Here is an 18,183-nt window from a genome sequence, read left to right on the forward strand (position 1 = left end):
TCATCACTTAAGAACTTGGGAAAATAAATAATTAAAATATATTATGCAGCATCCTTCAAAACAGTCTAATATTTTAGTCACTTGGTATTTAGCTTTCCTTCTCCATCCTCTCATTCTTAGAAAATATTTCAAGTAAAAAATATACATTTCTTGATTTTAATCAAATCATTTATCAACTCACAGACCTCTGTTAATATAAATGTAAACACAGATGCCAGTATTATAAAGAGAAAAGGAGAAGAAAGAAAACAGGCTGCTTTTAATTTGGAAAAGGCTGTGTATAAATAGTAGATAAATCCCTATCTCCGAAATCACTATGAATCATAAAATTCTTGTTGGAACCTTCAGACTTAATCATATACTCTTAGGTGAACTACTTATACAGCTCAATTAACATCACTAGAGTGTAACACATTACAAAATTCTGTTTTGTTTCTCAGATTGCCATGTACTGAGCTAGCAGTGTTCAGCACGAGGTTGCAAGCATCCAAATATGTCAGCCCTATAGCCCTCAATTACAGAGTGTTGGAAGCTATTTTCATGATGGCTCCTACAACAGCTGGAACAGATGGAGAGCTGAAGAAGCCCACATGGCCTGAGGAACCGAGAAGTTCATTAGTTATTTCAATATACAAAACATTACAGAACCACTGAGAATATCATTAGCACAATTATAGGGAAATGAAACATTTATTTTTAATGAATAATTACAATTTTGACTGCTGGAAGAATAAGTTTATCTTAGAGAACTCAAGAATGCAATTTATTCTCATAAATATCGGAAGAAAAAAATAATAGAAAAATATTTAGGACACCAGATTATAAAAATGAACAGACTTTAAATTGCTAATGAAGAACTAAGTAAGACAAATGGACTGTGTGATGTTTGAAGACGTGTGGCTGAATATTTGGTTATCTCTGTTTATTACTGCTTTCGTGTTTCAGGGATGACGAAAATTAATGCTGGTGCAGAGTTTTATGACTCAAGCAATAAATTACTCAGCATAATACCATGCGGCTTGCCCAATATACACACATTATTGCACTTTTGTGTATAATTTAAAACAAATCCAAATTCTGACTCTCTGCATAAGCTCACAGAAAACACATTTGGCAGTCTGTAAACAACTGACTGATATTTCACAGAAGTTCTCTATCAAGGAACCATTTTCTTACTGATTGTATTGGGTGATAAAATATTTCTAGTCCTTTTTTATTATTTGGGCCTTAATTTGTACATTTTTGTTTTTCTCATTAAAGAAATCATAGAAGTAATAAATGACTGCAGGTTTATGTCAAACAATCCAGAAATGTCAGGAGAAAAGTTGCATTCACCTTTACTGTCAACTGTTTTATTCCATCCATCAATTCCAACTCCCTCCCAAGAGTTAACTACTAATTACAATTCGGAGTTTATGTGTTCAAACCACTTTCTATGAGTTTAAAAATACATAAACTCTGTGTGTGTACTCACATTTGTACACAAACTATTTTTTTTCCTAAATCTCAAATGGTACCATATAAACCATGAATTTTTCTGACATGTCTCTGTACTAACCACCATGTCTAGTAGATGTTTTCAAGTTAATACAGATATAACTACTTCATTCTGTGAACAGCTACACTGGAACTATTCCTCTTCCAATGAATATTTTGTTTTTTCTTATTTCTCACCACAGCAGGTGACATCCTCACATAAGTATATGTGTGTGTACATGCAAACATGCCTATATTTGTGCACACGTGTTAAGAACTTATTTAGGACACAATTCTAGAGGTGGAATTGCTAGATTTCCATTTCTGTCCATTTTTCAAGTGGATATGTTTTTAAACTAGCTATATAACGTTTTTCACTAAGTAATTCACCCCAAGTAATCTTTATGTTGTTGATTTGTTTTAAATCCAATGAAAATTCATAGTCTTCAGAGGCAAGTTTTCTGATCTTACATCTAATGAGTAAGTAATAGCTGTTCTACTTTCCCTTCATAGAATAAAAAATGGAAAATTATGTAAACTAGTGTACTATATTTTGATTGCATTAGCTATAAGTTTATATGGGATCTAATTCCTTCATATTTGTAAAAGAAAATTAATTTTTATAGCAATTAAAATGATCTGGAAATATACACTAATAAATTTCTACAGCCTTATGAAACAATTTAACAACTTGAGACAGTCAAATGTTTACTAATCTCCTAAATGTTCATTAGAATATTTTATTCATGATGCTTGAAATGACAAGGAAAAATTACACTCAGTAGCTCTCCTAAGACAATACTTTATACTTTAAAGGATTAATTAGCTCTGATAAATTTTACTATTTTTATTAATTTGTGAATACTTATATTTAAGTTTAATTAAAAAAATATTTAATTTTTGTTAAAGTAATACATATATCCAATTCTCCACACCGTTATAATCAACAATAAAAAATACAGCTGATATTTAAAAAACAGCCATGTGTTAAAATTGAAAACAGATGAAATGCTGAAATTTTTATATATAATAAAAGAACTCTGCTAGTGTTAAGATAGATACCTTTGTAACTGGCAGGAGAAAATGTCTCACTGGTTTTACTTATAGGAGAAATGTAAGTTTCTTCTTAAGTTTCACTTAATAGTCTTAAACTCCAGATAGCACCACCAATAACTTACCTTACCAATGTCACAATCGGTTCCATCCATTGGTGGATCTAGTTTGGTTTTGCATTCTTTCTCCCCTTCCACCTTGCACCACAACCCTGTGCAAATAACATGCTGAAAACAAGGGTATAGTAACTATAAGGGGAAGGCATCACATTTTTGAGGTTAAGTCTGTAAAGTTTGAGAGAGCAATTTTAAAAGAACATCAGAAATGATTTGAAGAAAATATCCTTTGAGTACCTTTAATATTAAACTTACAGTTGAAATAGTCTATGGCTTATTTATAGTGCTGAGAAGACTCATATAAAGATAAAATGTTTCATAAATTTAACTATTTTAAAATTTCTTAACATAAAAACATGTATGATTATGCAAGATTAAGTAGCTTCAACAGAAAACTATAAGCTAAAAATCATTATTTATACCACATTATATGAACCAACCTGGAAGAATCAAAGTAATGTGCCTACAGTCTGAATTTAATGCCTCCTATCTTAAAGTCTGTCCTCACTTATGCTTTGCTGTATGCCATGTGCCATGTTAGTACTTCACTATTTCATTACATCGCCTTGGCCCCTGATATGATACAGGGATTCTCAGTGGGCACATTTCCCATAACTGTTGTCAGTCAATTTTCCACAGTACGAATGCATCCTAGATACCCAGAATACATTTAACTTTTTCTAGGGAAAAGTTGAAGGAACAAACAAAAATACTGGGATAAAATAGCATAAACACAGCAACACTGAAAGAAGAGAATTCTATAGTTATTGCAGCCCAGAAAGAAAGATAAAAAGGCACAACTACCTCATTCTTAAGGACTTTCTATGTCTATAGGATGGGTGACGTTTCTGAGATACAAGCATGTTATTAACAAATTACACAAAAATATGAGATCCATGTGGCATACTTAAAGCAACTAGAGTGATCTATCTTGAAGATGATTATGTGACTATCCTATCCAGATATTTGGAGAAAAGGGCAGAAGCAAGCAGGTTGACAGGGACAGAACAAGTGTCAATATGAAAGACAGTCTTTGAAATTGGACTGGTGAGACCAGTCAGATGGGAGGATGTATATAAGGGAAGGGAGTAGTGAACAAGATTTTAAAGATAGAAAAACCAGATCCTGAGTGCCAGGGTGGACTAGGGACTCCATATTTGGAGGGAAAAAGAAGCCACTCAGCAGTTGACAAGCAGGTTGATAAGATAAAAAGGTTATTTTAGGAGGTTTACCCTGGCAGTGGTGTTCAAAACAGACTGAAAATCACTGCAAAGTTAAAATTAACTTATGACCCAAATCTACTAAATACTTTGGGGATGATATATTTAAACTAAATTTTCAAGCAAGTATGTTACATCTCCAATTCTGAATTTGTTACAACTCTCCAAATATTATTTTCCTATTCTTTATTTAAAAATTTAGATTTTGGAGCTGTTTCAAGCTCTTAAAAATTCAATACTCTATGGCAGGATTGTAACATATATTTTATTTACACAATTTTATCTGCTGTGACAGATAGTTTTTCTGCCTAAAAATATTTCATACAAATACTTATTATATTTAGAATATGATTTAGTTTAATGTATAAGCTATTGTTTGTACATATCATTCATCAAAAATTTATCCAGGAACTAATTTTAAAGAATGCCTAAATCAAGCAGCTTCTCTGTAATATTTTTGACTCTTGAAAATAAGCAGAGAGGTTAACTGTTTATCATGTACTTTTGTGGACATATTTATATTTGAATTAGTGGATATCTAACCTGAGGATTTTAGTTCCTAAAAGTTTTCTTTTTCCTCCAAGATAATCTTGTTAATAAAATTTTATAATTATGGGGTTAAATGCTGAATTTTCCACCAAAGAAGAATTTTGCTTTATTTTCAATAATGCTTAGTTGTATTATAACATGAATTATTTTAATCAAGTTCATTAGTTAACCAATGCAGACTGAACTAAAAAACAAATCTTGTTTATGTTGTAGTTTTAAAATCATGCTTGCTTGTTGAACACTGTTGGTGGTCTGAATTCTGACCTTCAACCATTATCTGCTATTCAAAACAGCAGGTACTCTAATTGATTCCCACTTGAGGCATGAGAGCATAAAAGCAAACTTGGCAGCTTTTCAAGATAAGCACAGTCATGTAGAATAAATCTCTCATAGAGGAGATCTCTTTCCTCTTTATGTTCTATAGTTCTGGGATCTTACTGTAAGTAAATTATAACCTCATTGTGAAAGGTAACTCAGATTCAGGATTTCACACCAAATTGTCTAAAATAAAAAAATAAAATATGGAAGAAATGGGATGGACTGTTTTCACCTTGAGAACTGCAAAATCTCAGATATGTGATATTAGAGCTATGTGACACCAAACTCTTTCTTAAGAGGGGCAGGGTTGTGTATTTTGTTAGAAGCAAATGCTCTCTGTGTGTTTCACAGGCCAGAGTCAAATATTCCTTTCAACTTAATTAGTGAAATCTCTTAATATATCAATTAAGAACTTTAATACTTAAAGTGCTGTGCAAAGGATTCCAGGACAGAAATGTGTAACCCAGCATCTCCTAGCAAACTAACAAAAATAATATAACATTCTTTTTTTATTCTTCTATAATAAGAAATGACCATTAAAAGCATAAATGAAGTTGGATGTTTATCTCAAGAAGGCTTTTAAAAAGTTTACATGAAAAACTATATCTTTTCAATGGAATAATTTAAATGGAAGATTAACTGTCCATGTATAGATATCATAAAATTTATCTTCAAAGACAATGTGTACCCATTTTATATAGCAAATAGATCCATTAACATGTTCTATATTTTATGTTAAAATAAAAAATATTAAGTGCATATGCATGGAAGCAGCAATTAAATCTTGAACATGTAACTCCTTGTTTGTCCATAAACTATCTTCCAAACTACAATTTCAATAATGTAATGTCTGACTGTAAGTGTAATTCAGTATGGGATAATATTTTCAAAACTATTTTTTCTATCAGAGAGCACCTTGGTATTATTAAAGATGAAAAAGAGGAACAAAGTAAGGGAAAGAGAAGGAGAGGTATTCAAAAAATAGAATACAAAAGTTCAGAAGAAATAAGAAAAAGCTGAAATGTAGTTCTTTGTGGAAATAATAAGTTAAGTCGCTCAGTCGTATCTGACCCTCAGTGAAACCATGGACTGCTGCCTTCCAGGCTCCTCCACCCATGGGATTTTCCAGGCAAGAGTACCGGAGTGGGGTGCCATTGCCTTCTCCAATATTAAAACTAACCAACAAAAAAGAGAAGGCAAAAATAAATACTATTAAGAATAAAAAAATGAAGGGACATCTACTGATCATGTAAAAGCCTACAGAAATAGGAAGAGACACTGTGAACAACTTTACACCAAAGAACTTTACAATGTATATGAAATGGAGAAATATTTTTTAAAAATTTACTAAAAACTTGGTGAAATAGATCCAAGAAGAAATAGAAAAGTTGAAACTACTGTGTAACCACAGAATAATCAAAAGTGATTATTAAAAATCTTCCCACAAAGAATACAACTGATCTAAACACTTAAATTCTCAATTTACATAAACTATCTAAGAACAGAAAAAGAGATATTTCTAAACAAACATCATGATGCCCAAACCAGACAGCAGTTTGAAAAAAAAATGTAAATAGTGATCTACTTCATTTATGAACTTAGATTGAAATATGCTACCCATTTTTTAACAAATTGAATCCAGCAATCCATGAAAAAAATGTAATGTACCATCACAATCATGTTGGGTTTTTCTTGGAATACAAGGCTACTATAATATTAGAGATTTGATTAATACAATCAAGTACATAAAAAGTTCAAAATCTATGATTTTTGTATCTGTCGATATGCAGCTTATGACACAATTCAACATCCATTTGTTAAAAAAGTTAGCAAACTAGCCACTGAAGGAAACATCTCCAAAGTTAATGTACATCTGGACATCTATAAAAATCTACAACAAACATCACAAAAAAAACCATAAAATGTTGAAAGTTTCCTTTTAAGTTTAGGAAAATAGTGAAGATGGCATGTTGGGACAAACATAAAAAAAAGTGAATTTGTGATGTAGTCAAAGTAGAGAGAGGAAGAACGTAACTGTCAATCTAGATTTCCGAACTCAGCTAAAATTTTATTCAAGACTGAAGGTTAAATAAAGATTCTTCAAGGAAACAAAAACTGAGTGTTTACTACCAACAGATTTTCCCCAAAGGCACTTTTAAATGTTATACTTCAAGAGGAATATGATCTCATAGGGAAGGGCTGAAAAGCACTTGTGATCAAAGAACCTGACAAAAATGATAATAAATCTAAATAAGTATTTACTACATAAAACAATAATAATTGGACTTCAGTCAGTATTATAAACCTTTTTAATGGGAAGAAATACTAAAAATCTATCACATTTACATCTCAAAAACTTTATCCCTTAGTGGAAATAATTTGACCACTGACAGCTAAGTAAATCTGATCTCTTCTATTTCACATCCTTCACTCCATATGCTTCATGACTGCTAGTGGTAGAAGCAGAGCAACAGATGTCAAGAAAAATACAGTCTATGGATAGCCAACAAATGTAGCAGCAAGCTTCAAAGGACCCCTCATAAGAACACATCTTGGTGTGTTAAAGAAAATCAAGGAGTGAGAAGAAATTTAGAGAATGAAGAACAGTTAATACGTACTTAATGAATCCCAGGTGGTGGAGAAGGCAAAAGAAGGGGGAAGCAGATGATGAGATTGTTAGAGAGTTTCACCAACTCAATGGACATGAATTTGAGCAAACTCTGGGAAATAGTAAAGGACAGAGGAGCCTGGCGTGCTGCAGTTCATGGAGCTGCAAAGAGTCAGTCCATGGGGACGCAAAGAGTTGGACACAACTGAGCAAGCATGAAAAGAAAAGAATAAAAAGTGAGAAGGAATTGTTTGAAATATTTGAAAGAAAAATGATCCAGACTTTCCTTGTAAGAATGAGACATATAAGATAAAAATATTCCCCTTCTGGAATGGTGGGGTAAGTTCCCAGAGACCAATCCTCCTGTAGCTAACAAACATAAACTGTGGAATGATGGCAAAAAACAATCTTCTGGTAGTTTCAGAATGTAGAACAAACGAAGATCAACTGTTTAGGGGAGCTTAAAGAATCAGCTCAAGTTGAGTTCATCGTCTTTGTGGCTTTGATCTGACAGTGGATTGTGGTCATGGCATGACACAATAGTTAAAGTAACACATGCTGTCTTCTTAGACTCATGAAGACAGAGACAGATGCAGTCAAAGCTGTCAAAACTTGGTGTGTTAGTTGCTCAGTCGTGTCCGACTCTGTGTGACCCCAGTGGACTGTAGCCCACCAGGGTTCTCTGTCCATGGTGGGCTGCCATTCCCTTCTCCAGGAGATCTTCCTGACCTGGGGATCAAACCTGGGTCTCCTGTATTGCAGGCAGATTCTTTACCATCTTTGCCATCTTCTTTAGCCACCAGGGAAGCCCCAAAAAGAAGAGAGTCAGAGAAGCTTAGGTCTTTCTGTGGCACCTGTACCATGCATGTAAGGGACACACTTGAAATAAGGAAAAAGGGAGCTGATGTAACATATGAAGTGCTATCCACAGCAGATAAGATAGTTTCCAGTTTGATTCTAACAAACTTAATTGTTTGTGAAAACAAAACTCAAAACACTCTTTGGAGGAATATAACTGAATGCAGAGTAGTTGCTGTGACAGGGGTCAGTAAACTCTTTCTGTAAAGTGCCATACAGCATGTACTTCAGGCCTGTGGGCTACGGGATCTCAGCTGCAACTGTTAATCACTCACTGTAGTTTGAAGGCAGCCAAATAAAATGTGTGAACAAAGAAGGTGACTGTATTCCAGTAAAACTTCATTTATAAAAACAGGCCACCAGTCCCTACCTCAGAGTTTGCAAAAAAAACTAATGCATTGACATATAACATGCTAATGTATTAATAATGTAGAATGAAAACATGTATATACAAATAAACATTCATAAATCTTCTGAATAGCTTGATTCATAACAGCTAACATACTGATGTCTACTAAGAGGTGAACTGATAAACAAAACAGTTTATGTTCCAGTGGAATACTATTCATCAAGAAAAAAGAACTGATTAGTCATACTCATAAACAGATATAAAGAATGTCTGACTTTCGAATGTATAAGAAAATTTTGTTGTAAATGTAAAGCAGTAGAGGAGACAATAACAAAAAATAGAGCATAAGTATAAAACACAAACACAAAAACGTTGACAAAAATTTTTACAAAACTAATTTAAATCAACATAGAAAGTGTTAAACTAGCTGATGAAAATGTCAAAAAATTATTACATTGGTTTAAATAGAAAAATACAAAATCTAGTAATTGCTTTTCTCTAGTAAACATATCCATCTAGCCATACTCATATCTGTGATTCTATTTTATCTGGAAAAGTTGAAGATAAAAATGTGATTAATATAAACTAGGATAATGGTTTTAATGACATAGGAAATAGATTTTAAGGCATAAGCCATAAAACATGCAAAAGAGAAAAACAGATCAACAGATAAAAGTCAAAAATATGTATGTACCAGTAATATAACTAAATGATATGTAAGGAAATAATTGACAGACACACATAGAAAAATAAATAAATCAGTTGTTAGAGTTGGGTATTTGAACCCATCTGTTAAACTTTTCAACACTAATAGATCAATCAAATCAAAATAAACAGATATTTTGAATAATAATATTAATATGCTTCATTTAAAATTTAGTCACAGATAATGAACTTTAAAAACCATACATTTCTTTAGCAGAAGGCCTAACTAGCTATTTCTCCAAAGTAGACATACAGGTGGTCAATAGGCACATGAAATGATACTTAATATCACTAATTACTAGGGAAATGCAAATCAAAATTACAATGAGATATCACCTCAGGCTGGTCAGAATGGCCATCATCAAAGGGTCTACAAACAAAAAATGGTGGCGACAGTGTGGAGAAAAAGGAACCTGCTTACAATGCTGGAGAGAACGTAAAGTGGTATTGCCACTATGGAACACAGTTTGGAGGTTCCTTAAAAACTAAAAACAGTTACTCTATGATCCAGCAATTCCACATATGGGCATATATCCAGAAGACTCCCAATTCAAAAAGATACATGCACCTCAATGTTCACTGCAACGCTATTTACAACAGTCAAGACATGGAAGCAACCTAAAGTCCGTTGACAGATGAACTGATAAAGAAGATGTGGTATTTGTGCATGTGTATTAATGTGTGTGTGTATATATATATACACGCATACATATATGAATATTATTTAGCCATAAAAAGAATAAAACAATGCCATTTGTGGCACTGGTCCATCTGTAGATGGATCTACAGATTATGATATAAAGTGGAATATGTCAGACGAAGACAAATATCATATCACTTACACAGGGAATCTTAAAAAATGAGACAAATGAACTTATTTACAAAACAGAAAGAAACTCACAGATGTAGAAAACAAACTTATTGTTACCAAAGGAAAAAGAAAGGGAGGGATAAATTGGGAGTTCTGGTTTAATGGATATACATTACTGTATATGAAATAGAGAATCAATAAGGATATACTGTACAGCACAGAAAGAATTATATTCAATATCTTGTAATAACCTATAATGGAAAATAATCTGAAAAAGAATATACACACACAAGAAAACAAAAATAGCACAACCTAGTGGGGAAAGTTGATGGATTCAAACACTTCAAAACTGTAGAAGGACATTGTGTATAAAAAGCTAATGACACACTGTGCGACAAAATGACACACTTTATAAGTAATAAGAAAGTCTCATCTAGAATACAGAATATAGAAAGAACTCCTGAAACTCAAGAAGAACAGAAAGCTTAGAAAATGGGCAAAATGTAAATAGGTGATTTACAGAGAAAAAAACCTAAAAAATAAAAGCCCATGTCAATAAGGAGTCATAAAAAAGTAGTGCTAAGCACTGCGGTTCATGGGGTTGCAAAGAGTCAGACACGACTGAGCAACTGAACTGAACTGAAGGGAAAAAATCAAAGAGCTAGATTATCCAGTCAAGTAATTTGCCATCAAACCCACGGACTCACATACGATATAGTACTAGCACTCAAGAATAGCATGAAGCGTCGATTAGACGATACAGCACTAGCACTCAAGAATAGCGTGAAGCGTCGATTAGACAATACAGTACTAGCACTCAAGAATAGCATGAAGCGTCGATTAGACGATACAGTACTAGCACTCAAGAATAGCATGAAGCTTCGATTAGACGATATAGTACTAACACTCAAGAATAGCATGAAGCTTCGATTAGACGATATAGTACTAACACTCAAGAATAGCATGAAGCTTCGATTAGACGATATAGTACTAACACTCAAGAATAGCATGAAGCTTCGATTAGATGGCAAAAGAGGCAGATTTAATTCCTGGTAGTTTTAACCCACTTATGGGAAGAATAGTAAAAATCTTCAACTTTACCAATTTTAACAACAATTTATCAATGCTAAATTTGTCAACAATACAATATTCATTTACCAACAATAAATTTATCAATAATACTGTATTCATTGCCCAAACAACTTCTTGTCATCAAGAGCTATTTCATGATAAAGTTTTTTAGTCCAAATTCTTATTGCCTCTGAAATTTCACAATGCCAAATCACAGAGACTCAATCTTCTGGAATTCTTCATAAGGTACTTATTTCAATTCCAGGCTGTTCATTAGATCAAATGAGAGGTTTTAGAAGTCCTACATACTTTGATGTATCAAGTCAACATAAGAGAAATTTAAAACTGGTCTTTCTATGGTACTTTAAGTCACCATATGATTCAGTTATACTGGAAAGTTTTTGATACAATATATATGTAACTCACAGTGTGCCTAGTCCAGAACTCAAGGCTGAATCTTAAGTTTCCTGGAGGCCTTCATTTTTTATTTTTCTTTTTTAGCAAACATTCTTCTTTCACAAGTGACGTAACCCTCAAGCAGACACTTCTTATTGATTCTGAGGAAGCATCCATATCTCTTCATTCTTAGCCAGACAAATTAATTTTAGGTAGCCGTGAAGATAACTTATTGCAGTTGTAGCTGGCTCAGCCACAAGATGCCAGATGGCCTGGAGGCACCAATGCTCAGGACCCAGGAACAAGGCTATCCAAGAATTTAGCATATTCCCACAAAAGAGTGAGCAACTATTGCTGAGGGTTGAGATGTTTCACAAGCATCTCTACAGCTATGCCTTTAAATATTTTGCAGATGTAAGCTGCTATTTCAAGGGTAAATTTATATCATTAATTAGATCAGCACATATATAATATTGGAGTCCCTAGTGCTTGTATAAGCTGTCAGGAAGAATAGAAGAGCAGCATCCAATTCAAATACTATGGGCCAACTGCCATTATCTCAGATTGTACCAGAAACACACATGTTGAAAAATTGCTATGAATTCTTACTCCTGCAACTCAACACGTATTTATAACTTATTGGAAATAAGATGGTCATAAGGATCCCTGATAACTCATGTGTAAGCTGTGAAACATGAGCTATATACTCTTATAAGTTGTTTTTTATGTAGCTATTGAATAAATATCTTAGAAGGTCACCTTTTCTCTGGACATATTATACAGCTAAGAATCAGTGAGTAATTGATTATTATTTTTATGAGTAAAATTTCAAAGTTATTATTCCATCATTCAGTTGATTCCTTTATTGCTTGAACAAACACTTATTGAACACTCTTTTAGGAGACAGAGGTACCGTGATAAAAAGGGCTGATGACTCTTTTGAGGTTATGGAGCTTGCCTTCTAGGAGATTTGTTTTGGATACAGTCTAGATTACAGACTGGTAGATGTGGTGACTTCACATGTTTCCACCTGAACATGTAAGAGTGTGGCTTAACTCGCAGAACACTTCTATTTTCTACACTTATAACTACTTCCCTTTATATTTTTAACTTCTACCTCCTGATACTCAGGTGCTCATGGATGTCAAGATAGCTTTAAGTAACACTGTCCCAAACTCAGTAGGAAAAACATAGCAATTGCATACTTCAGACTTCATTTTTCTCCCCTTGTCTTCAGCTTTTGGAACTTTTAAACATTTCCACCTTGAAAAATGTCTTCACTTAGCCTCCAAGATCTACTTTCTCTTGGTTCTATTCCTACCAATAGACTTCTTCAGAATTTTAGTTATAGCTTTCTCCTTATTTTCCTAACCTCCAAATAACGTAGTGATTCAGTTCTCAGACTTGGAGTTTTTCCTCTTCTAACTCATTTCATAGTGTGATAATTTAGTATCATGAATTCAGTATCATCTCCTTGTTGAGGACTTCTAGATAGCTATCTATTCTGGACCTACTAACATCTCTACTTGGATGTCCAATGGACATCTTAAACTTAAAACATGAATCTAACTCCATTTTAAGGAATTTGCTATCTGTTTCTTCTTGTTATATTTTTCCCAAGATAAATGTATGGCTTGCTATCTGACTTCCTTCAGATTTCTGAACAAATGTCACTTTATTTAGGAAGCTTTCTCAGATTATCCTATATAAAATAGCACCATTCCCGCTCTCCTATCCCTGGTTGTATTCCTTACCTTTCTCATCTGAATTTATGCTTCTCCAAAACATTATTACCAACTGGCATATTACATACATATTTACATATTGTCTGTCTCCCCAGCTAAACTTCAATCTCCATGAAGGTGGAGGTTACTTCCTACTGTGTTATTAGTACATAGAACAGCGACTAAAAAGTAGTTGGAATTCAATGTGTACTTTATACTTATCAAATCAATGATTAAATTTTTTTTAAAAAATTCTTTTATGGCCCTATCTACCTACCCACCTACCTGTCTACCTACCTACCTACCTACCTAATGTTTTGCAAGCTCCACCAGTTTGGGATGGAAAAGGTGATTTTCAAGGGCGGTATCAGAATGGTGTTTCGGATTTTGGAACTAAAGTCCAGCCTCTTAGCCCTAAGAGACTTCAAGAGATAACACACTTCCTCTTCTTGTTCAATAAATTGCGGCTTAGAAAGAAAAACAGGATTGACTAGTGTTACACCACTAATAAGAGACAGAATGACTGTCAGAGCCCAGGGTTCAGGCCTTGGCAGTTAGTGCTCTCCAACGTAAACCCTAATTAGGAGACGTTGCTTTTTCCTGGTTGCCCACCAGAGGTCAATCCTTTCTGGCATTATTTTTAAATTGTCCTTAATGAAGATTATACACAGATTGACCTAGAGAAAAATCTGGCTTTAATTCCTATAGTCCATGGGGTCGCAAAGAGTCAGATATGACTGAACGACTTTCACGAATAAAAATGTCATATCTTACTCTCTCTCTCTCTCTATATATATATAGAAACACACACACACACACACACACATATAGACACAGACACAGACACACACACATAATTTCAAGGGAAAAAATGAGAACATTTCCAGATACTTAAAACCTAAAACATAATTCTGTTTGCAAAATGCCTAGTTTAAAAGAAAGCAACATCCTAGGATATTGAGAAACAGATTTAAGATCTCCTAACAAACTGTTACACTTTGATCAGAGGTAGAAAAAAAAATACATGCAGGTAGGTTAGTGAGAAGCAACTATATGAACAGAGCAAACAGCCTAGAAAAAGCTTTTAAAAAATCAATTAAAATATTTCTTGACCCTGATGGTGTAGTGCTCTAAGGAATAAAGAAAATTCAGTTTAAACACAGGATCTAATCTACGGATTTTACCCATACAAAAGACAATGTAAAAAAGTGTGAATTCCATAAAAAGCAGTAGAACACAGTAGTTGCATATACTCTGTTCTTTGGATTGCATCTAGCAAACCTTCTTCATAAGCATAATCACTTAATTGTGCTATTTTAACTTCTACAAGACTCAAAACTGTTAACCTATAATGTAGAACTTAATAATAACTATGGCATATAATTGCTGTGTGAATTAATATACATCATAAATATAAATACTGCGTCATCCATTTTAAAGTTCAAAATACTGTGAATGATACTAGTAAAATTTAACCAACTGTAATATAGACTTAAAAATAATTTCTAAAATTTTTAGAAATAGTATTTGTGAAAAATGATCTAAAATTTACCAAAATTATGTTTGTAATTGATCATTTGCTGAGTTCTTCTAAAACTTCAGGTACTTCATAAAATGTAAACATTTTTCATTGTTCAGCTCTATCAATTTTGTATAGCACATGAACTGAAACCATCTAACACAACAGTACAATAGCAATCATAGACAGCTTACTGTTTTCCAAAACATGTTAATTTCTGCATGTAGATGTGTCTACCTGCAAAATCAAACTTTTTGACCTCAAAACATTCATTTTACCATGATGATCCAAGAAAGAAGATTGTGACCCAATTTCTGATTGTTTAAAGTCCTTGGAGGTGAGAGTAGATGAGATCAGAGAGGTATTAGGACAGATAACAGATGGTCAACCTGGCTACTATCATAATTATCACACCCAATGCCAAGGTCCAAGCATCCATAGGTCTGTCACATGTGAATCCTGTGTGGACAACCTATAATATCAATTCCTCTGGAGGTCTGTTGTTGCTGATGATTATTACAGTCTACACATTCTTCACACATCACATTTAACACAGCTCCAACTTCTTTATACATTCACCTATTTTAACCTTAAGTCAGATATTCACTGAGTGCCTACCATGTGTCAGCTACTGGACTGGACCCTGGAGAAACACTCTGCCCTCATGGAGCTTACACACTAAGGTAGAGAGTTAATAAAAGGAAAATAACAAGTAAATGAACAACAACTCTGATAACAACAACAAAGCAGAGAGAGCATAAAATATGTCATAATGCCATATAATCTTTTCCTTATGATGGATTTTAATTATTCTGCCAGTAATTCAAGACAGCACTATCTTCAACAAAGCCAAACTCCTTTCAGGCAATCAAAGAAAGTTAGGTACAGTGAAATACAGCTATCAATTCACTTCAAGCATGACTATGAGTTTAAGCCTGAAATACAAAGAGTGTGCAAGCATGTGTACTGGAAAGGTAGGAAGAAATGGGCAGCAAAGGGATGAGCTGCAGGAAGAGAGACAAAAAGAGAAAAGGAAGGGTAAATAGAGCTAATTTCTTACATCAATTAAGAGAGTCATTTTGCTCAATCTTTCAGATTATCCTAGAATGGGAAAATTGGACTGAGTAATTAATTTGAATACCAATATACAGACATTGCTTAGTTTACCATCAGACATTTACCCTTTGCTTCTAGTTTAACTATCAGAAATGTACTCTCTAATTTCTATTCCTATAAAATATATTTATTCAGGATTAAATAATTAATAAAGCATTAAATAATCCATCCTCTGTAATTACATGTTCATACATTGTTTTTATTACATTTTCACCCAGATATCTACCATGTAAGAGAGACATTTAAAATAAAAGCAATGAACTGTCATAAAGCAAAGGTTTCCCTGACTTAAGTGTCATTTTTGAAGTAGAAATTCTTGGATCATTCCTTCCTAACTTTGATTCAATACTGACACCAATTTCTACCACTTTCAAAAAGGCCAGGGGAAAAATGAAGAAACCTTTTCTAGAAAAATCGGTCTTTCTGATGCTGGGGTTCTTTGGAGCCACCAACTCTAAAGTCATCTCCCCCTCCTTCAATCAATACTTCTAAATAACGGATGAATACACACTTAACAAAAGTTGCACCTCGATACAACTCTTACCTGCATCTCTTGACAAAAGGAAGCCAGTGGCCCAAAGAGAATCTGACATTGCTCATCAGCAGTGTATGTCATCTCTGGCAACTTGGAAGGAACCATCACAGAATTGACACTGTGGGGATTTGTCTGCAGCAAGCAGTTACTGGCCTTTGACCTAGCAATATGCAGATATGTGTGACATTCTGAATTAACTGCAAATAGTTGTTATAATTAGTTAACGTAGCAATAGCAAAGATTTTAATACTATTAAATATGTTCTTACATTTATTTATAAGCTCTTCTATTTGAATGCTCATGGAAATTGTCTCATATATGAGACCCATGTGTTTACAATTATTAAAATAGTCCTATCTATTAATAAAACAATGTTCAAGTTAATAGAACTTTTTGATTTTAAAGATCTTTCACTTGAATTAAGCTCATCTATACAACGCTGTGAGGTGGTTATTATCTTACACATTTGTAAGGTGACGAAGCTCAGTCTCAGAGAGTAACTGCTTAAAAGTAATGTATGAAGGTAAGAAATCAACTATATTCAAGGATTTAAAGAATCTAGGAAAATTATGCTCAAGTGACTATTAATAGTAGGAATATTTTTGGACTTGACACTGTACCACAACTTCCATTTATGGGGTAAAATTTAATTTTATCATAGTTCTGATTCATGAGAAGACAGCTAAGCCAAACCACACACTCACGGGGGCCTACAGAGGAGTTATTGCTTCAGTGACAAAGAGCATGCCCAGATGACATTGTACGTGTTTCTGGAAAGAGCTATAGTAATGTAATAAATACATTTTAGTAGATTTTAATATTCATTTGACCAAAAATTAACTTGACAATTTAAATAGTATGGAAAAATAAATTTGAGTAGTGAATTTAGCTAGTTAAGTATTTCTATGTCTCTTACTTAGATTTTTGAATACTTTAAGCATCTCTCACTTATTGACGGGAACTCTGCATATCACCTATTGTTACTGTTTCAGCTTTCCCTTCTATTACTGAAGAAATAAGTAAAGAACAAGGCTTTAAAGTGAAAATCAGAACAATAATACTCTTTTTCATTTTTTTCCCAACCAGGCAAAAGCTGAATGTTGAAAAGAGGAGAATCAAGAACTATAATAATGGTGAAAATTATGGATTAATGCAAAAAGACTCAGAGTTTAGAACTATGAAGTAGAAAGGTGGAGCTTTTGTTAAACGGGTTTTTGATAACAACAGATGTAGAGGGATGAGCATTGAGAATGTTTCCACTGAGAATTTCTGAAGAGGCAATTTAATATTATGCAACATTTTTCATCATTGCAATAATTTTCAACCTTACAAATCATCTTGCCTCATCTCTTGATTTGAAAACGTGGAAACTAAGAAATGAGTTGGTTGAATAATATGTCCCAATTGACACCATGAGCCAGTGGAGAGCCAGGATTAGAACCAAGCACCTTGATTCCTAATCCATGCCCTTTCCACTCTGCCATGCCGCACACCAGGGTGGTAGAGGAAGCAGGCACACACACATATTCATGACCCAACAACAGCAAGTGACCTCAGTACCTTAGAAATCTTTCCAAATCTTCCTTGCTACATCGGGACCATGAGACATCACCAAGATTTTGTCCTTTAATCCATTCACCAGACATGATATGAAGACCATCAGCACATGACGGGTGGTCATTGTCATGATTAATCCCCATGCTGATTTGGAATATAGTTAAAATTTGAAAATCATATTAGATAGATATTCTAACTTATT

General features: G+C 33.6%; 1 protein-coding gene across 1 annotated transcript in view; it reads right to left on the reverse strand.

The window, feature by feature from the left end:
* ADAMTS19 (ADAM metallopeptidase with thrombospondin type 1 motif 19) overlaps positions 1–18,183 on the reverse strand; it is a 276,785-nt gene that overhangs the window by 99,831 nt on the left and 158,771 nt on the right. Inside the window, exons 9-11 of the mRNA XM_052643941.1 lie at positions 17,985–18,125; positions 16,434–16,584; positions 2,655–2,756 (exon numbers count right to left, since the gene is read on the reverse strand). Of these exons, the coding sequence (XP_052499901.1) occupies positions 2,655–2,756; positions 16,434–16,584; positions 17,985–18,125 (394 nt within the window). The remainder of the gene's footprint in view (positions 1–2,654; positions 2,757–16,433; positions 16,585–17,984; positions 18,126–18,183) is intronic.

This window comes from Budorcas taxicolor, chromosome 7 (genome assembly GCF_023091745.1).
Source record: "Budorcas taxicolor isolate Tak-1 chromosome 7, Takin1.1, whole genome shotgun sequence".
Classification (NCBI taxonomy): Eukaryota; Metazoa; Chordata; class Mammalia; order Artiodactyla; family Bovidae; genus Budorcas; species Budorcas taxicolor.